This window comes from Psittacula echo (assembly GCF_963264785.1).
Source record: "Psittacula echo genome assembly, chromosome: 5".
NCBI classification, from domain to species: domain Eukaryota; kingdom Metazoa; phylum Chordata; class Aves; order Psittaciformes; family Psittacidae; genus Psittacula; species Psittacula echo.
In genome coordinates, this window is record NC_137739.1 from 67,852,354 (window position 1) to 67,873,603 (window position 21,250).

A 21,250-nucleotide genomic window follows, 5' to 3' on the forward strand; every position below is an offset into this window, starting at 1 on the left:
GTCATAGGCTCTCCAGCAATGTGTCCTGTGTGCCAGACTGATGCTCTCACACCCCCTTTCTTCCTTGTTTCACAAAAAACTGCATTAATTCTCCTTTGCCTTTTCAGGCTGTCAGCACCCTGACACTGGTTCAGGTCTTCTTCCTTTCTATCCTAGGACTGAGAATAAACAATATACAGCTAAACTTCAACACAGAAGTCAAATAACTCGAAAAATATGGTTTTCTGAAGAAGTCCAGCAGATGAATAGGTTGGTCTAGCAACTTGATTTTAAAACTGTGTTTCTAAAGCACCCTCATGCAGGATGGAGAGGAAGAAAAAGGACAGAAAGAAAGAACCATTGATGGTTCGCTGGTCCATTTATGTGTTGTGGTACGTGGTTTATTGGGACTTTTTCTGATTTGCAAAAGGCATGGCTGAATTCCAGCCGTTGCCGTGCAGGTGTTCGCTGGCCCATTCGACTTCGCTCCTTGTCAGCTCTCTTGCTGTCGGCGCGTTTCCCCACTCATCGCCCGATCCCGGTGCCGCTGGGGAAGGGGCGGGACTGGCGGGGCGCGCGGTTCCCGGGCGGTTACTGGCGGAGCAGTGCCATCTGCCGAGAGAGAAAAGCACAGACCGGGAACGACTGAGCTCCGCGAGCGCCCCGCGCCTCTCTGGGATCGCCGCCGCTGCTGCTGCTCGAAGACTGATAAATGTTCCTTGTCCTGTGTATACCTGAGGTTTGGTATTCCAGCTCAGTCTTCACGATTACCAGTATTTTTAAATCAAAAAGTTCCTGCCTGGTGCTGTGAGTCAAATCTGCTACGAGGAGCCACTCAGCTGATGACAAATGGCTCTGTTCTTTGTCTCTTACTGACAAAGCAGCCCCGTGTTAGTTGAGATACACAATTTTCTCTTTGCAATCAAATACATTTTTTAAATTGAATTTAGAGAATGGAATCTTTCTGCTTGGTTAAAGGATTAATAAGGTGCTCAGTGGTGGCCAGGGCAGTAATAAAAATGCAATCACGATCCAATGTGGTGAAGGAAATAAGGCAGCAACTTCTCCAGTAAGGCAGGTGTTGCATGAGCTGACAGGGGATACAAGAAAAGGCCCCACTGAGATCTCAGGAATATGTTTTCTGACTTTGTTCCTAACAGTGTAATCTTCGCTCTGTAGTGGGGGCTGAGAAGAGTAGGCTGTATTTCCAGGGCCATGCTTGATAATGTTCTCAAGTCGCAAAAGCTGTAAATCATAGATTCACAGAATAGTTTGGATTGGAAGGGATCTTAAAGATAACCCAGTTCCACACCCCCTGCCATGGGCAGGGACACCTTTCAGGAGACCAGGTTGCTCAAAGCCCCATCCAACCTGGCCTTGAACATTTTCAGTGATGGGGCATCCACAATGCTTCTGTTGTGTGGCCAGCAAAGCTGATTCTTTCTGCTGCAGCTTCCTGGGTATTTCCATTTTTGTTGTAATGCTGTTTTCACTTTGACAAAAATATTGCTATGTAGAACGTGATGTTTATTTTTTAAACTACCTGTTTGTCACAAGGCAGAGTGTCCCCAGGCTCAACTTCATGAGCTCCAAACTGGGGAGATGGGGGGGTGCCTAATGAGGGCTGGAAGCCAGGGCTGGTCTGCTCGCTCTCTCCTTGCCCTCTGCCTCGCACAAGGCCTCCCCTGTGTCTCGTTTGCTGGGCTGGGCACTCACAGCCCCACCAGCGAGGAGGAGGACACCCAGTTTATCCTTGTTTGCGCCCCACAGCAGAGTGAGGATCTGCCCGCGAGCAGCGGTGGGCATCGAGGGGCTGGTACCTCGTTTAAGGCACGAGTGACTCTAATCGTTTCTCACGCTGTCTGTGTGGGCTTGGTAACACAAACCTGTCACGGGAGAGAGCAGAACAGTGTCCAGAGCACTTGCTCCTGTGGCACTGTCTGTCACCACCCATCACTTGCAGACTGTGGGATGCCTCTGCCAAAAATACAGCCCCAGCTGATGCCGCAAGCTCTTTTGAACATCACACACATCCACTGAGGCGGAGCGGTCCGGGGCATCCTTCTCCTGGGTCCTGCTACTCCGCAGGAGGAGCGGGAGGGGCGGCGGGGACCGGGCTGGAGCGGCGCCGCTGTCCGTGGTGCTGAACCGCCGCTCCCGCCGCCCAGTGAGGCCCGCTCCGGCCCAGGAGGGCGCTGCGGGGTCCCTGACTCCAGCAGCACGGAAGGGGACTGGACTTTGCGCCTCCCCCCCGCCCTGCGCAGCCTTGCGAGGGACTCTTTGGATGCGTGTCCTCGCACCGAGGGAAAAGGTGGTTCTAGACAGGCGGGCAGAGAAAGTAATCCTCACTCCCACTCCCTCCTGAAATAACATCCAACCAAACGTTAACAAGGAGGCAGGGTTTGCAGTTTGTTTTTCCCACTTTTCCTGTGGGCTCCTGCTACATCTGGGCAGAGGTCACTGAAATGGTCTTAGAACCACAGATCTATACTGCAAGCAGGACACTAGTGTGTCCGAGTAGGCTGTTTCACAGAGGAGATGTAGCTAGGGCTGAGCATAAGAAGTGAGGGTTAAAATGGCATGATTAGGGTGACACGAAATTAAACGGGAGACCATGGACTGCATACTGTCTCTCTTTATGACTTGCAAATTAGAATGGAAATTAAAAAGCTTGAACACAGAGATCCCCACGCCTCCCAGACACGCACAACTGAGCAAAAGATTGTCTGCAACTGTCTTTCATTAAGTGGTGTCAGGCTTTCCTTCCCCTGACCTTCACCAGTTGTTTACAGGAGGGCTTTCGATCTCCCCTTTGAGAGCAGGGTCACCGAGAGGCAGGGGACCAAGCCAGAACAAGCCCGAGATCAGCTCTAGGCTGCCAAGGCCAGGCAGCGACAGGAGAGTCCTTGCATTCGGCCCTCCCCTACAAGGCAGTTCATGACCTGGGGAGTGCTTAAGCCCCTGCTTTGCTCCAGACTGCGAGCCACCTCAATTGCCCCAAGCACAGGTGGGACATGGTCTTTGCATTACAGGTAGTGCTATGACTGTGATGGGAACTGAAAAGAGGTCCTGCAGGCTGGGCTGGACCCCCAGGACCACAGGGGTGGCAAGAAATCACCAGTAATGTGAGAACCCCAGTGTTGTGGGAAGGAGGCATCTGGGCACAGAGCTGGAAGGAGAGCTACCTAGAGGGAGGACTGGGTTGGCCAGCTTAGCTCACCTCGGGGACAGAGAGGAAATCTGCCTTGGGAGGGTGAGGTGGATGGATGTGAATTTGGCCACTCTTTTCTATGTGTCCTTCCCAGCCGTTCTGGTGCAGGTGCATCCTGCCAGCTTCCTCCCTCTTGCAGCCCTTAGGCTGCAGCGAGCAACTGGGTGAGGGCCGGCGGCTCCTCTGGGGCCCCTCCGGGTCCCGAGTGTGTCCGAGGCAGCCAGCCCGGCCCTGCAGCTTCAACCGGGGACCCCTGGATCTCTGGGGTGGCCCCATCCCTTGAGATGGGGCCTGTGAACATGCACTGGGGGAGAGGCTGTCTTTGCTGTTCGCACTGGTTTCACCGATACGATCGTTATTATCTGCACCGTCTGGAAGGGCTGAAGCTTCCCTTTATGGTCTCAACTGCCCGCCCCGCAAATCAATTAAAGCCAGTGCCGGCAACCACCCCCAATCAAGATAAAGGAGAGGCCACATGGCAAACAAACAACCCAACCCCAAACAAACAGGCGCCCCCGCCACTCCCAGCCCCCCTCCGCGCCCCTCTCCCCTCCCCCCTTTGCCACGGTGGGGAGCGCCCGGGAACGCCCTGAAACCTGCAGCGCCCCGCGGGAGAACCGGCTTCTCTTCACTCCCCCGGGGAGCGGCTCCGGACACCTCCGGACTCCCCCCGCCTGCTTCTCATCGCCGCTGCCCCGCGTCCTCCGGGGCTTCCTGGGCGGGATGAGGCCAGCGGGAGCCGCCTCCCGGACGGCGGGGCAGGGGGGCTCCGCGGGATAGTCCCCAGGGCTTTCCCGTTCCCTCTCCGAGGTTCGGGCTCTGCTTGGGTTGTCCTCGGGGCTGGCTTCGAAATGGGACGTGCCCGCCTGCCCTGGCCGCGCTCCCAGCCCACTCCACCATCTATCTCTTTAAAGAACCACTAATTTATCGTGTTTTCCTAATTACGTTTTATTTAGCTATTCATGAGCGATTCGGTGTTTCAGTGACTAGGGCTATTCCTGCTCTGCTTTCCTTTCTCTCCCTCCCCCTCTTCCCTCGCTTTGATGTCCTTTTGCATATTATACAAACAAGATCAAAAGCTACTTTTACCACCTCCGCCCACCTCATACAATATTTGTTAGGGGAGAAAGTGTGCTTCGGGTCAAACCACTGCCTGTTAAAGAGAGAGCTGCTACCCAGTTGAAACTGGGGAGGGGGGCCCCGACAGCAAGTACAAGAACTTTAAAGTGAGCCCTATTACCACGTTAAAGGTCTGATCATGTCAGGTATAATACCGAAGGAAAATGTTATGTCGGACAAAATGCTTATATTTTCCCGCAGTATTAATGAGAAGCTTGCCCCGGGCTATTTCCCCATCTCAGAGGGCAGCAGATGCAGGAAGTCCTTGGGGAGCAGATCTTTGAAATTTCATCAGCATTCATGGGTGACCTAGCCTTTTCAAGCACAATGATAGACATGATAAATCATCCTTACAACGAATTCTAATTATCCTTTATGTGGCTGGGTTGCCTCTTGAAAAGAAGAAATCTAACAGTTTTCCATATTGCTTCCAGATTTCTGCAAGGGTGTCAAAAGTCTTGTGGCGTCCTTCTTCCCCCGTGTGGAGCGCATTGTGTGACATTAGCCCTAAACCTGTGAGTGTGCAGCATTCAAACTACTCTATTAAGTTATACGCTTGCCTGTATTGAACTATATTTAATTCTTTTCATCTCTTACCCAATGAAATTATGTGGTGGAGTGTAAGATAGGATTAGAAGTATATCATTATAGCAATTAATACTATAATGCCTCCATGATTAGTGTGCTACATTGAATTTCATGGATTTTTGCTCACTGTTGCCTAGATTTCCCTTGGGTCCTCTAGCCCAAACCATTGTATTCTTAGTAAATTAAATGTGAAATCACAGCAATATATCTAATAAATCCACTATCACCTGTATAGTGCATTAATAAAGGAGTCCACTGCAACCTGTATGGCATCACCTTGCAGCCTGGGAGGCACACACTGAAAGGCCTTTTCCTCCAAGGAGATGGAAGCTGCCTGCTGTGTCCCTGCTTTCTTGCCCAACTTTCTCTCTGCTTTGCAGAGCAGGCCCAGGAAAGTAGAACTGTGGGAGCCCAGCACCGTTCACTCCAATGCAGAGCATGGTGGAGATGGATGTAGGCTTTGGCTCACAGCAAGAATGTCTTGCTCTGTGATTACTTGTGGAACGGAATGCATTGCAATGCAGCAACCCTCCTCTCCTGCTTGGGGACTTGGATTAAATCCCCTGTTCCTTGCTCACTCTCCCACCCAGGGAAGTTCAAGCCTTCCCCAGCTCCTCTCGGCAAGTAGCAGGGAGTCTTTAAAGAGGAGCCTGTTTGAAGTAGCCCTGATGGAAATGGGGTTATTTCAGAGGTACAGTAATGGCTGTCTGGTTATCTGCAGCCAGGGCTCTGTGGTGAGGAGATAAGATATTTATTAAGACACCCGTTTTAATGCTTGGGGATTGGTTTCTGAGGGCCCAAGAAAAATGGACTTTATCTAGTCCATTATTATGTACAGTCCCTCTGTTGATGTCTTACTTTAGTTTAAACATCATGAATAAAAGGCAATAACTTTCCTTTCAGCTCCTTTATCGGCAAGACACCTGAAAGCAGTGGGGTAGGGAGATATTTGCTTTAATAGGGATGACTGAAGAGAGACTCTCCAGGATTAGTGGTGAGGTTGGGGTTGCACAGGGACCCTTTGCTCTGTGCCTGACATTCAGGGATATTTTAGGCCCAGACCTTCCCAAGGTCCCTGCCAAGAGCCAGGGAAGAGGGGCAAACTGTGGTGGGGAAGGGAGATGTGCTAGGCTGAAGGTGGCCTGGAGGCCGGTTTGAGCCAGGCTCTCCTTGAGGCCAGACCAGCATGGTGTGAGTGCTTAAACTTGGGTTGGGCTGAAGATATGGGGGATGGGGACAGAGTCCTCAGGCCTCCTCCAAACTGGGAAACAAGCTTCCCTGACCTGGCCATGTTTGTCGCTGCTCTTTGATGTTTTCAAGCCTCTTTCCCCAGTGCATGGGAAGTGACATTTCATGCTTTGGGTTCTGGTGATGGGCACTGTTCTACCTCATGCTGAGCATGTGGGCTGAAAGCCTGTGTGGGACACTTTATCTGGACAGCTCTAGTCCACACCACCATTTTGCTTGAATTGTTTTTCCTTCCGCCCTCCTCTTCACCCTCTTCTTCCCACTCTCTTAGTAAAGTGGCACCTTCCAAGCACAGGGATCTTCTGGTGCAGGGCAATGTCCTACTTGTGCAGGGGAGGGTGCTGGAACACTTTGCATGCATAGTGGTGCACAGCGAGACAGGATGCTGGGATGGGCCTTGGATGAGTGACAGGATGAGTCTGTGCAAGGTGGCACTGGGGCTGGGCCCTTGCATCCTCCACTCCCAGGTAGGTTCAGGAACTGGCTCACATATTGGCACATCTCTGGACTGAGATGCCTACATAAGGAAGGGATGCAATAAAGAGTCAGACAAATCCTTACACCTTTGGTGTAAATATATCACCATTCCCATCCTTTTTTCCTCCCTCCAGCAACCCTCCTGTGCCTGCCTGTGACACCTGCATTCCACCACCATCATACAGAGCCACTTATTAATGCACCTCTGTCCTCTAACACATAGGCTCATCATTAGCTGGAAGCCCAGGTGACCTGGTAAATTCAGAATAAAGATAAGCTATGGTGTCCTTTTGTGGCCACAGAGACTTAAGACCTTCACTTCCCCTTCCTCTGCCTTTCCCCCTTCCCCTTTTTCTTCCCTTTCCTCTTCCACATCTCCTACCCCTTCCCCCCTCACTCCGTCCCTCCCCCGCCCCTCAGCTCCCCCCGACGTGCTGATCGCGGCCGGGCAGCAGGGCAGGACCTCGGCCCAGCCCGGGGCGCGGTTGCAGAGAGAAGAGCGGGGGCCGCGGCGTCGCTCCCCGGTATCCACCCCCCCGCAGCAGCGCCCGGTGCCGGCCGGGGCGACGGGTGTGCAGCCCGGGGGTGGTCGCTCTGCCCCGTGGAGCCAGCTAAACCTATTGTTCAACTTCCTTCCACGGCGGGCGTTACCAAGCGAGACAACGCTTTTGTCCCGGGGGGCGAAGTATTTGTCTAGTGGGAAAGTGCCCGGGTGGGGATTAGCGCTCTGCCCAGAGTCCTCGGGAAGCCCGATTCATCCCGCCCGCCCCGACGGGACGGGCCGCGCCTCGGCATACGGCCCAGAGCCGAGAGCGATACGCCCGGCCCCAGGCTGGGACACAAGTGGGCACACGCAGTGCCGCCGCGGCGGGGGGTCGGCCGGGAGGGGGGCTGGCTCTCCCTGGGGCCTCATAAGGGACCTGCTTCTGGGCCCCCTCGAGGAGAAGGAACTCGCTCCTTCCCTGCCGTCCTCACCCACCTCAAATAAAATTAAGCAGAGGGGAAAAAGGAGGGGGAAGCTTTTCAGTGGAGTGAAAGGCGGATCCCTTCCGGAAAGTGCTTCACTTCTGCTCCGTCAAGCTTTGTGGTTTTGGGGTTTTTTTTCATCCTTTTTTTTCTTGTTTCTTTCCTATTCTTTTTGTTTCCTTTCCCCCTCCACCCTTGTTCTCCTTGTGCGTGTCTTTTCCCCCCCTTAAACTGACTTCACTGGCAGCTTTTCCCTCCTTGTGCTCACCCCGGAGGAGGAGAAGGAGGAGGGAAAAAAAAACCCCACCAACCCAGCCACTAAACCCACCCAGCAGTGGATGAGGGGAGGCAGGAGGCTCTCAGGGCGGCCTCCTGGCCAGCGGGCGGTGGGAGCCCCCTCGCTCGGCGAGCTGATGGCCGGCGGCGGGGGAGTAGGGCGCTGCCGGCCCCGCTCACCCAGCGCACCGGCGGCCCCGGCCTCGGCGCCGGGTGGGCGCTGAGCGGGGCCCGCACCGCGCCCGCTCGTCAGGCAAGGTGCGCTGGGGGGGGGGGGGGGGATGTAACGGGAGGGATAGCAGCGGGGAGAGGCGGAGAGAGGCGGGAGGCTGGTGGGTCTGCCCGGCTGCTGGCTACCTCACCCCGGCAGCGCGCATCCCGGTGGGTGACAGAGTAAGTCACCCGTGTCTGGCTTCTTTTCTTGTTTTTCCTTCTTCTTTTTTAAGGGGTGGGAGGTGTTTGCTGTTTTATTCTTATTTTCTTTTTTTTTTTTTTTTCTTTTTTCTTCTCCCCGCTCTCCCCCGCTTGTTTATACAAATACATCGCCTCCGCTCAGGGAGCCGGATATTTCCAACCTCAAACTATGGCTTTTCAAAAATCGCCCGATGCCTCCAACGCCACGAGAAAAAACCCCAGCCTCCTGGAGATAGGAGCCTTGTGCTTGGACTCGGAGATCATCTTCGGCTTCACCAGCCACCTCCTGCGGCGGAAAGCCAAGGTAACGGGACCTTGCCCAGCCCTAGGATGCTGGGGATCGGGAGGGGGCCGGAGAGGCCGGCTGCCTGCCCTGCCCCGAGCCGGCTCACGGGAAGGGGGTGGCCAACTTGGCGCTGAGAAGTTGGCGGCGGCCGTGCCGGGGTTGGTTTCAGCACCACGAACAGTCCTGGCGGCTCCACGGAGCGGCGCGGCGCGGGGGGACCGCGCTGCAGGCCCGCTCCTGGGGCTTCTCCGCGCACGGCGGCTGCCTGCGTGTCCCCGGCCTCGGGCGGGGCGTGTGGGCACCGTGTCCCGCTGTTTCCAGGAGGGTTTTATTTTACTTAATAAGAAAAGGAGGAGGTTCAGGCGCGCAGCGCTGCTCAGCCCCAGCGCCGGCTGGGGAGCACAGCCCCTCGCCCCCCGCCCCATCCAGCCTGACCGGGGGCCGCGGGAGCATTGTGCTGCTGTTATTCGGACACATGAAATTTCTTAGTGAGTTCCCGGAGACCTGCAGAGTCCCGAGCGGGAGGGAGAAGGGAGCCGTGCGCGATGCCCGGGTGCCGGTGTCTGGGCCAGTCTCACTCCCCGCTGGCCCTGGGGAGGGGCACGGGGCAGCCTCCGGGTGACAGCCTGCGCTCCCCCGTCTGTCTTCTTCACCTCCCCACCAAAACTTTTGTCGGGCTCTATGCAGGCAGCCCGGGCGGGCGGGGCAGCTGCCACAGCGTCCGGGTTCCTGCCGGCGGTGCGGGGCCCCTCAAGGGCAGTGCGGGGCGCGCATGGCTTCGGCTCTCCTTGGGGCATCCACCCATTTTAGGGTAAGTGGGCACCTTGGACACGTGCTCGGGAGAGCCAGGGAAGCTGAAGCAGCTGGGGAAGGTGCCTCTTGGAAGAGGAGGGAATTTATTCCCCTCCACATGTGTTTTCCCCACTCTTTGTGCTCGGCGCTGCTCACATCCTCGCAGACCCCACCCCGTGGTCGAGAGCCACCAGCACCTACCCTCGCGGTGGCGGGCAAGGAGACCAGGAGCCGTGATTGGCATCGCTGGGGGAAGCCCCCGCCTCCGCCATCTCCCGACGCGGCTCCCACGCGAGGTGCCGGGTCCGGCTTCGCGTCCGTCCCGGGTGGGACAGGGAGCTCCCGTGTGCAGACGCGCGGCGGCGCCGGCAGGTGGTGCTCTGGTCACAGGCACGGGGCGGCGGCACCGGGCTGCGGTGCCCAGGCAAGTCTCGGCGCGGCCTCTGCCCATCGCCACCAGCCTGGGGCAACGGGACCGGGCAGTGAGGGGGCACTGAGACACAGTGGCTCATGTTCCGCTCTCTGGGGACACAACCAGGAAAAAAAAGTGCTAAATATAAGAGCCGCAGCGGCAGCCAAGTAGACAATTAGCTGCGAGCGTTAATTTCTCCATCTGTCAGGTCAATTTTCACATGTAGGAACACCCCATCACTCCCACCGAGCGGCTGGGGAGTCGGCCCGGCCCCGGGGTGGCTGAGCCCCGCGGAACCGCGCGTCTGCCCGCGAAGGGGCGTACGGTGCCCCCAACCCCGCGCCGGAGAGCGTCGGCCGCGTGAGCGGACCCCGCCGGTCCCCTGGACCCCATTTGCAACTGGTCTGCACCCACCGGGCCCGCGCAAAGGGCCGATGCTTGCGCGGCTTTCCCACCCCCTCCCCCCCCCCCGCTCCGCAGTGGGACCGGTACCCACAGCCCGGCCCTTTTATTCCTCACTCTCGGCGAACTTGGGTGTTGGAGCTTGAAGGAGGCAACTGCAGGAGTATCCGCGCTTTAGTCACACCGGCTTGAGACTGTCAGGGTCACTATGAAACGGCACCTCCCCGCCCCGCAACCCCAAACCTAAGCCTCAGCCTGTCCTTGCCGAGCCCCCCCACCCCCGCTCACCCCACCCCGCCGCCCCCGCCCAGCCCCTCCTCCCTGCCCTACAAGCACTTTTCCAGCTTTTTTGCCGACGTGCTCCCGTGCTCCGGGTCCTTCCCCGTGCCGCCGTGGGGAGCTCACTCCGCCTCCCTCTCCCAACCCAAACTTCTCTCCCTCCTCAACATGGGAGGCAACATCACCTAGAGCCGCAGTCTGGACTGCGGGGAATCAGCGAATTCACTGTTGGCACCTCCGCCCCCCCGTCTGACCATGGGTGCTGCGGGACGCTCGCGCCTCTGGGCACCCCACCGCCCGCACTAGCGGGGCAGGGGCTCGGGCTCGGGCTCATCCGCCGCTACCATGATCACGGCCGCCGGCAGGAAGGGTCTGGGCCCTGAGCCCCGGGCGCCGGGGGTAAGTTGTTACAGCACTCCCCTTCCCCTCTTTAGGGCTCCTTTTTTTTCCTTTTTTCTTTTTTTATCCCCCCCCCTTCTATTTTTTTCCCCCGCAAGGGGAGTGGGAGCCGCGTTGCCTCCGCGATCCGCGGCGCTGAGGTCTGTTCTCTCCGCAGGTGGCGGAGGGAAGCCCAGTGCGGGAGCTCTCCCCGCGGAAGAGGCCGCCGGCCGCCGCCGAGGAGGAGCGCTGCGCCAGCCGCCCGGCGCCCGAGGGAGCGGGGGCCGCCGCGGGCGCAGAGCCGCGGGCGCTGGAGCGGGCGGCGGCTGGGGGCTGGTGCCGGAGCTGCCAGGCCCAGCTAGCCGAGCTGAGGAGGCAGGCGGCGCGGTTGGCCGCCGGCGGCTGCCCGCCCAACGCCCCGCCGGTAAGTGCGCCTGGGCCGTCCGAGCACCGCTGGGCGGTCGCGGGAGGTGGTGATGGGGGACACAGGGGCCTGGTCCCCAGCCCGGGCGGGATCAGGTGTGTACCCCCGCGGGGTTGGGAGGGCAGCCGGCGATTTCCAACCCATGAGGGTTCTTCAAAAGTTCAAGGATTTCCTGTCCCAGGCTTTCTGGAAAAGTGAACTTGTGCTGCTGAGCGCTCGCTCTCTGTTACAGCCAGAAACAGTTAAAGCCCCAAGAATTGTAGCGACTTGGGCGAACGGAGCGGACAGCAGGCGAGTGCCGTGCGGGTGCCCAGGGCGGCCCCGGGGGAGCCGCCTCTGCCTCCCAGCCGTGGTGACACCCTTTCGGGGATGCCGGCTCGGTGCTGTGGCTGGGATTTGGTTTCATCCTTACTGGGAGAAGCTGCCGGTGGCAGCAGTTCGCCTCCTCCTTCTGAGGAGCCCACAAAATGAAGCTGAAAGTCTCCCACTGGTGTTTGTGGCAGTGGAGGAAACTTTGAGTGGTATGGTTTTGCTGGACTTTCGCAGTCTGGATGCTTGAACGTACCTCCCTGGCTGATGGGCTCGTTCTTGCCCTTAGTGTCACTCGGGCAAGCCGGGGCTGTGTCATTTTCTTCCAGTTTGTGCTTCACGATGGCCCTTCATGTCTGGTAATGAATGGCGAAAGTGCATGGGGATGCCAGAGGTTTCCTTTAACATGTGTGCAGCTTTGTGTGTGTTCTAGTCTGCACAATTTTTCCTTTCCTGGTTTGTTTTCTGTGTACCTGAGGACTCTGTTATTCTTGCCCCTTTTCCTTTAGTCAGGGCGCATGAAACAAAACTTCAAAGCTGATACAAGTGAAAAAAAGTCTTGATACAGAGTCATGCCTAAACACCTGAGGAGACAGGATTAGCTGACAGGGCAAAATGCAACGAGGACTCTGAGATTCTGTTTCAGGGCACACAAAACGTGTGTTAGGGTTTTGATAACATTTGGAAGTAAGGTATTGTTTTCTAAACAATGCTTATCTGGATGTTTGCAACAATGTGGGGGGGTAGGGTCTGAAGAGGAAGCCAAACCCTGCTGACCTTCATTTTCATTCAAAGAGTTCCTGTATGATCTACAGAATTCCCATTGAATCTAAATATAGTTTTGTTTGGAAGTGCATTGTGGAGCAGTGTCTGAATGCACTGTGAGGCTCGCATTTTCAAGCTGGATCCAAAGCCCTTTGAAATCAACAGGAGTCTCTGTTGACTTGCTGGTTTTGGAGTGGGTTCTTATTTCTGTGGTGTAAAAGGTCACCTATCTTATCTCATTGAATTCAGTACTGTTGGACCTTTTGTTTTCTGGATTGCTGTTGAGTGGTGGGAAGAAGTTTAATTTCCCCTTGTGAAGTGCTTGTGATAGGCTGTTTCAGTGAGGAGCACAAGAACCCCTGTTGCTGATGTTGGGATGGGCCTCTGCTGTAAAGAATAGTGTCCTATCTGGGACCAAATCTCTGTCGTGGGAAAAAAAAGCTGCCAGTGCAGGAGAGTCAGGGGGCCTTGGCCAGGTGTTCAGGTGAGGAGACCTGTGAGCAAAGGCCTGTTTGTGTGGTCTCCTTCCTGCAAGTCTCGGGGGACTTCCTTGATAGGTACTTGATGATGGGTAAATTAATCCCCTTTTCTGCAAGGTTTCAAAGCATGCCTAGGAACATAATAAAATATTAGTCATCACAGTGTCAGAACCTCGACAGACCTGATTGCAGAGTAACAGATACCTGGAGTTTACTTACTGAGTAGCATACGGTAGTGTTAGATGTTTCAAATTTGTTAAAAAATACATTTTCTAACACTTGTGAGACCTCAAGCCTAATTGCAAGCTCAAACCACCACTAATCCTCGTGTAGTGAGCAGCTCCTCAGGAAGTAAGATGCAATAAACAGTTCTACTTACTGCCTTCTGAGTGTGAAGTAGGTTAGTGGGAGATAACAGTCAGGGGTTCGGCTACTCAGCTGCTGTGAATTGGCCTTGCAATGGGAATCTGATGCAATATGCTGGCAGGTTGAGTGCTGTGTAAGGTTTGTGCCAGAAAGGCAGCTTGCTGCTGCTGCTTTTTATTTTTTTCTTCCACTTTCTTGTTTAATTATATAACAAGACATCTGAAAAAGCAGCTCCTCTTGTAAGAGTTTCATGCCCATACAATAGATTCTAAAGGATTTCTTACAAACCTGTCTAATTCACTGTCAAACTAAGCAACTACTGGATGAGAAAACACCAGAAGGCTGCTGCTTGGAGCATGCTGCTCTCAAAGGATTTACCTCCTTTGCCATAATAATTAAGGGATCTTTCAGCACAGATTCAGAAAGATTTCCACACCTGGTTGAAAACCCTTTGGAAGGGTGGGTGGGTGCCTCAGAGATGAAAGAAGGGCTAGTTTCCTGCTGTTGATATCTTTCCTGATGAAAGAGAGGAGGTGTATTCTCATGCGTGGGGCAGCTGACAAGGGATTGAATTCACATTAGAATAAAAAGCCAACGTACTGTTTGCAGTCTGCAGGGATAACAAATCTAATTGCTTGAGAGAGCTATGATTCATACAGTTTATGTGGTGGTGTCCTTTCAATTAGATGTATTAAAAATATATAAATAATTGAAAGTTTCGGTGCTAAGATGATGTGCATTGATTACAGAATACTGTTAGTTGTTTATGTCTCTTTAAAGTCCTCCTGGGCAAATGATAACAAGATACACCTCTGTGCTTATATTAAAACTCTTTTAACAGTTCTCCCAAGTACAAGATTTATTGCACCCTGTCCTGTCAGTTCCCTTAGTTTTAGTGCTGCTGCCTTTACAGTTTGCCACCACAGTGAGGCCTTCTGCGTGAATCAGAATGTGATTTTCATCAAGCATGGATGGAAATGAGTAAAGTTTAAACTGAAATTATGCCAGATTAGCATTTTGGCATTGCAGTATCGGCATCAGTTGTTGGGTCATGTACTGAACTAGTGTAGGAGGAAAAAACCAAAACCAAACATAAACCGAAAAGGTGCCTTGGTTTATCCCTAATTAAAAGTTCTGTATGTGCCTTTCAGGCTGTGTCCCTGGGGAGCTGTAATGGGACAGCTGTAATGGGATACAAGATCTACTGCCAGGGTTCTGGCTGGAGTGGTGAGCAGGTTGTTTTGCCTGGAAGTTGTTGCTGTTGGCAGCTGTGGGCAATCCACGGGAAATGAGTTGGTGGTCTGTGTCTCACTCCCAGTTGGCAAATAGCCTTGTCACAAAACCACCACAACAATTACTGCTAATTGGCATCACTGCTGGCAGTTTCACAGGAGAGGCTGAGAACTGAATGGGGATGTAGATTAAATTAGTAATAATAATACTTAGCACCTAAAATCTTCACAGTGCTTCACAAATGCTCATTAATTAATTTGTGTGATGCCCCTATTTGATAAACCCAAATGTGCTGTCATTTCTAAAGAGGTGTATGTCAGAGTGAGTTTTGTGTCTCTGAAAGGAAGGGGACAGGCAGGGACTTTCAACATGAGACATGTGCTCCTGCAGCTGGAAGTAAAATGTGTGCTCCCTTCTACTGCAGGCAATAGCCTTAAGGATATACAGCCACTGTAAGATGGTTTTGGATAATCCATTACAAGCAGAGGAAGAAAGCTGTCTTGCTATGAGGAATGCACGCACTGATACAGCTACATCCACAGAAGTGTTTTATACTGATATAAATATTTTAGTTATAGAAAAGTAATAATTGTACCCAGTTATACTGGAATAAAGTATTTTTTTTGTATCACTACTGAAAGGAGGCCAAGTTTAGAGGAAATTCGCTTTGGAAGTGATTAGCTTTGAGGACTGTATTTCTCCCAGCCCAGGGATTCAGATACCCCATTTCACCTGTCCCCTGATCCTCCCAATCTGAGCAGTTTATATTTTGCCTACTGCCAGTGCCGGTGGGTGTCAGAGGCAGCATTAAGGGGGGCAGAAATGTGCACATTGTAGCTTGAGTTCAGCCAAGTTCTTGCTGTCCTAGTTTTGAAGAGCTTCTTTTCTTCCCTGTGGTTCCCTCTTCCCGCCCTTGCATTATCTGCACTGCATATCACAAGAGGCACACCACTGAACGGCATCCAGGGATTCTGAAGGACAAAGGAGTGACTGTGGGCTCTTCATTGCTGGTGGGGTGGACAATGGTTTTTCTCTGATGTCTTCAAGAACTTTATTCCTAGTTGATTGGGGAAGTTGTGGCTGGGTGCAAAGAGGCACATTGGAAGCCCTGGTCTGCAGAGAGCCTTGATGACCAGGACAGGTCATGCCTATGCCTTTGGCTGCTAATGAACCATGAGTCATTGGAGGGAGCTGAGTAAATCTTAGCCTGCCATGTCCGTGGCTGGGCTCTGAATTACACCAGCTAAAGCTGGAGAAAGCCTGGCTTCTCTGGAAGAAAGTGGAGGACACGAGTGGCTTTAGACTGCACTGAGGAGTCTCAGCTGTGCAGATGCTGAGAGGTGCTGCTGGATTGCACTCCCACCACACCACCTTCTGATCAAAGCAGTGGTCTCTTGGTACACCTGTGTGTGTTGCTGATTGCATCAACTGAAAGGGGAGATGAAGAACAAAGTTCTGGGAAGGGTATGCTCTTTCCTGTGGGTTTCTCCTGTAGGCTAAATAACCCCCACATGTTTCCACGAGCAGAACAACTAAGGAAAGGTGGTTTGGTAGAATGGATGCTTTGCTCACCTCCTTTGCTTGCTCCATCTCTCTGTTAATCCCAGCTGTTCCCTCCTTGTCCATGATGACTCAATAAGAAGCAGCACAGTCTCTGCAGCTGCACACGTACTGTTTGGTTGACAGCACGCTTATACTTGGGCATCTGGCTGCTGCCAGACAGTTAATAACAGGTGGGTCCTGCACAGCTTTCCTCGTGGACAGTTTGTGGAAGTTGTAGGAGCTTGCAGTGGGCCTTCTACCTTGATTTCAGGTGATCTGACAGATTCAAATACTATTAAGGAGGGCTGGCAGTGAGCAGGATGGAAAGAAGGGCACTGCAGCAGTTTTCATTGCTTTGGAAAACCAGACCAAGAGGACAGGCATGGAACTGAGGGCTGTGGTCTTGATGTGTGAGAGCCTGGTACGCTTTGTTATTCCCACCTTGGCCACTCTGATGGCATGGTATCAGCAGGACTAGTAGCAAGGAGAGCTTATGGGATCTCTGGCTTCCAGCACCTGTCTCCTCACCGCATGTGCACTGTTGAGTGCTTCAGGAGCCTGCGCTGCACAGGGAGGAGCCTGGGAGAAAGCATTAGCATTTGTCTGCAGTCTCATGCTTCCCTGACAGAGAAGGGGTTCAAAGCACCTGGAGACTTCTCATAACATTTGAGGTGAATGTGGAATGGATCTAAGCTTTTAGAAGCAACCCCTGGCTTTTTGTGAAGTTTTTCTTCCTATGCCTGGTTTTTTTCTATTAATGCGTCAGCTTTCTACTAAGTGGCATGGTCACCTGGAATTTGAGAGTCCTGGTAATGAGGCTGCTGAGTCTTGGATAAGTTTGGGGTCCTCTGTTACTGAGGGGCTGCCTTTCTTTTCATAGAAGGCCTTTCTGCAGCTGCATTGACGTGGTTAAGGGGAATGGAATGGGAGAACTTTGTCTTTTACAGATTGCTGTCTAGAGGAATACAGTTTTCAGGGCTCTTTGCAAGCACTAAATGCACCTTAAAATGTTCTATATTTAACATTTCAAAAATGCATAAGTGGAAAAGTAATGTCTTCATAAATATGAAACTGCGCCATTTTTTGAGGTGCACATTTAAGATTTAACTTTGTGAGAGAAACTCTTGCAGAGACTTGGCTGTGGAGTGCTTCAGGCTATGAGCTCAGGTGTGGATTTCAGGTACGTGTGCAGTCTAATAACAGAGTTAGTGACACCACCATGTCAGATGTGTTGACATGAGCAGTCCCCTTGTTTCAGTCAGTGCAGTAGTCCCCATGCTATATGATAGGCCACAGAAACAAATTGTAATGTGTTTGCTTTGAACATTTAGGATTTTTAAGGGTGCCCTTTTAAAATACAGGTGAGTGGGATTATCTTGCAGTTCAGATGCCAGGGGCAAGAGGTCTTCTCACTGGGGATCTGAAGTGGAGGTGCAGTGATTGCGCAATTAGCTGAAGGTACTGTGGTCTCCTGGGTAGCTGAGGGTAATTAGTATTGTGCTGGCTCTTTCTCTAGCTAATTCCTTCAGCACCCTGCCCTCTTAGGGAAAAGGGAGGAAATGCGTAAACCATTTCAAAATCCCAGGGGGTGGAAAAGAGCATCTGCTCCTAACATCTGAGGTTACTTTGAACCTGTTGAAATATGTAGTAGCTGCTTTATTGTTTTTGCCAAAAGTTTCCACCTACAGTGATCCCACTCTGACTTGTTAATAGTGAGGTTGTAGGAGGCAGTAGTCATCCTCCTCTTCCCTGGCCCACAGCAGCTGATAGTGGCTGCAGCTCTGAACCTGGCACTGCAGGGTACTGGAGTGGGGATGGCTGAAACCACCAAGAGATTTTCCTTTCCCAGGACTGGAATCACACACCATGTACACAGTTGCTGCATGGGTTTCCTGCTGCTTGGTTGCCCAACCATTACTGCACTCTGTGGGTCTGAGTCTTTTTTCCCACAGTGAAGCTTCACCACGGCTAGAGGAGGTGAATCTATCTGGAAATGTGTGTGTGTCTTCTAGAAGATTTTTCCATGATGATGCTCTTGCCTTTTTCAAAATTGGATTACCTTCAGGAACTAGATCTATTTGGATATTGCTCACACTGAGTATGGCAGACAACCATATGTCCTTTTGGGAGTATTGCATCCTCTTTTTCTTTTTTTCTTTTTAAATTTACTGGACATCAATAGAATTTAAATTGTCTGGATTTGTCTCCCTGTCCTCTGACTTCAGACCTGAAGTACTGGAATAACTATGTTATACTTACATGTCCAGCATATCACCAAATGGAAGGCATCTTTAGGAAGGTGGAAGTTTTGTCTGTTGCTGGATGTTATGATTGGTAGCAGGCTGACTTCTTTTACAAGTGTCTACTAACTTTGTGTAGTCTTTCGGATGAGTGGCTTATGGGAGAAAACTTGGGCCTGACTTTCAGGAGAATCATGCCTCCTGCTGCTTTTGTTATCAGCAAGAATTGTGTCCCACTGGAGGGATGCAAGACTGGAATTGAATCCCTAGATTTGCCACTGACTTTGTGAATGTGGCAGGCTGCTTGATATCCATGTGTTTAATTTCTCCTTTTCCCAGCAGAGAGAAAATGTTTCCATCCTTTGTCCATTTTGAGTAAGAACTTCTTTACTGTGACAGAGACTGTTGCTTGTATGGCATCGAGTATCATTGATTGCTGTTCCTAGTAGAGCTGACTGCTCCTATAGTATGCATAATAAGGAAAAGCATAATAATAGGAACACAAAAACCAGCAGACTCTGTGAGTTGCAACTGAACTTTCAGGTCAGGTATCGGAGAGGAGGTTCTGCTGCAACAGCAGAAACAGCAAACAAAGCCAGGAACTTAGATAAACTGTGAAGATAGCAACCAGTAGTCCTGAAAATCTGCCAGTTCACCAGGAGGGGAGTGTTGAGGCTGTGGAAGGGGACTGAAGGGGCTGTGGCATATGTCCAGGTGAAGTGGAGCTTGATTAAGTAGCAGGTATTAGGTCAGTGCAGGGAGCAGAGATCAGAGCTGTGCTGATGCTATCAGAAAGGTTTATCTGCATGCTGCGCTGTGCCTCCCTATGATGAAAAGGTGGTGTGGCCTTGTAAATCGGGAACTCTTCAGTGGCTTCAGTCCCTCATACTGCTGTTGAAGTTTATGCCGAAGTGTGTTACTTATTAGTTTTCCCTTAAAAAGTATTTAATTTTTAAATGGAAAAAGGAAAACTTAGCAGAGGAACATAAGAGCAAAGCTTCAAATGACTGTTCCAAGCAAGGGTGGTGGTGGCTATATGTACATATATATATGTATGTATGTATTCTGCTGTAGATTAAGTTAAAGTGAATATAAACTTTTGGTGTATAGTTCTTTGGACGGACTGCTTTGAAGCTGCATGAGCTTTTAAGGTGTAGCTAAAGATGTTCATTTTCATGTTGGGGAAAGAATGTTTAACTGGATTAAAAGTATCCACCTATTTTAGGCAGCATAATGCAATTGTTGCATGTTTGTTTCATCACCAAGAGTCTGACTGTTGTATACGTCACCCTAATGTACCATGAATCAGCGAAATCTCAGCATTTGCTCACAGAAAAAAAAAAAAAAAAAAAAGGCTTAGGTGTGCACAATTATCCTTATTTCTGAGTCAAGTCTTAAAATCAGTCTTTGATCAGTGTTCCTGGAGTTTGGCAGGCTGCTCCAAGTTTTGGCTGGCGCTGGGCCAGCATTACCATATGTCAATACCTGTACAGAATTAAATGGAATGCTGGATGACTGTGGGAAAATGATAAATTTTCATTTACCTTTTAGCAAATCTTTCCCTAACGTTGCTGAGGGATTTTACACAGCTTAGTGAATGGGATGAGAAAACTGAAACGTGATACTTCTGCCTAGACTGGGCATTGACTGGCTTTCAGCATTAACTGTGAAAGCAAAGCATTAGTCCTAGTTCTCACAGCATTCAAAATACTATGTTTAAATGTGCTTCCTGTTTTACCACAACATACAATTTGTTACAGCATGGTTTGTGTTGCAGTCTGTGTGTATGTATTGATCAGTGATGACTGTACCATGAATGGGCAGTGTTTGGCTTTGTGTTTTAAGCCATACTCGGTTTGTATTGTACTCTTTTTTTATTACCTTGTGTTGTTCTTATTGTATTGTATGTTGTAGCATTTATTTACTGCTTTTGGCATTGCTGCTATTTTCCTGGATCTTGGAGGACCGCAGTTTCCTACAACCTGCATGTAGCTTTTTCAAGTAAATTATTTTTTCATTTTGCAGGGGTCTCTGCTGCTTTTGCAACTTATGCACCAGAGTAGCTCAGGGTACATCATGCAGTCCTCAGCAGAACAGTCCGGCTGAGTGTTTTGGAGGAGGTGGGTCTGCTGAGGTGATTGAGATCAGTAGCACAATGCTGGACCGGTGGCACAAGTCCGATTCCCATCCCAAAACAGGGCAATGGGAGCTGTTGTCATCCCCAGACTGTGAGCTGTCGCCAGGGATTCTCTGGGATGTGGCAGTCTTAACAGCTGTCAGAAATATGAAGACGAGCAAGTGGCTTGTCCAGTCAGGAAATCTGGCCATCCTTGTTCCAATTACTTTACTACTTTTGAATCATCTGTAGAGGCTTTCTGAACTGCTTGGTGTCGAGTGGTGAAGGCATTCAGCATTTTCCTTGATAGTTGTTGAGTCCTCTTTTGAGCTCCTCTGGATAAAACATGCCACTGTTGTGACAGACCCTCTCTTTAACACCAAATTGTCTAGTGTGGAATGTAAAAGCAGCTGCTTTTATCTATTGCCCAACTGCAGGTAGGCTGTAATGACCAATGGCACAGTTCTCAGGAGGGTTAAGTGGCCAAGAGGCAAACCTTACAGATGTGCTCTGTAGACACTGTTGTGGAAGTGGCTCCAGAAGCCAAGACCACTGGGTGACCAGTCACCAGCTCAGACTGGGAGCATCCCACATGGTATGCTTCTTGCAAGTAAGTGGTTTTCAATTGCAGTACATGGCAAAAGTGGGACAGATCTGACCTCTGCTTAGCGGGTGAAGCTTGACTAATGGTGCCAGAGCACCTGACATCCAAATGATCGAAGGAGGGGGAGGGAGATAATTGAGTGAGCTAATCCCTGGCAGCCAGGGCAAGGGTGATTTTGATTCCCATGTGGCTGCTATGCTTAGGACAAGTGTGAAAAGCATGCCAACCTCTGGTAGTGTTGGGCTGTGTGTTGTGTTGACAGCAGCAGAGTTGTGTTAGAGTTTTGGCACGGATTTTAGTGAAAGTGATCAGTGAGCGTTAGGAAAAGTGATATTTGGCTGACTT

General features: G+C 51.6%; 1 protein-coding gene across 1 annotated transcript in view; it reads left to right on the forward strand.

Moving 5' to 3' along the window:
* Positions 1–7,944: 7,944 nt before the first annotated feature.
* Positions 7,945–21,250, forward strand: part of KIF26A (kinesin family member 26A) — a gene marked incomplete at its 3' end in the record, with an annotated part of 102,625 nt that continues 89,319 nt past the window's right edge. The window contains exons 1-2 of the mRNA XM_080618519.1: positions 7,945–8,582; positions 11,006–11,251. Of these exons, the coding sequence (XP_080474645.1) occupies positions 8,448–8,582; positions 11,006–11,251 (381 nt within the window). The 5' untranslated portion in view covers positions 7,945–8,447. The remainder of the gene's footprint in view (positions 8,583–11,005; positions 11,252–21,250) is intronic.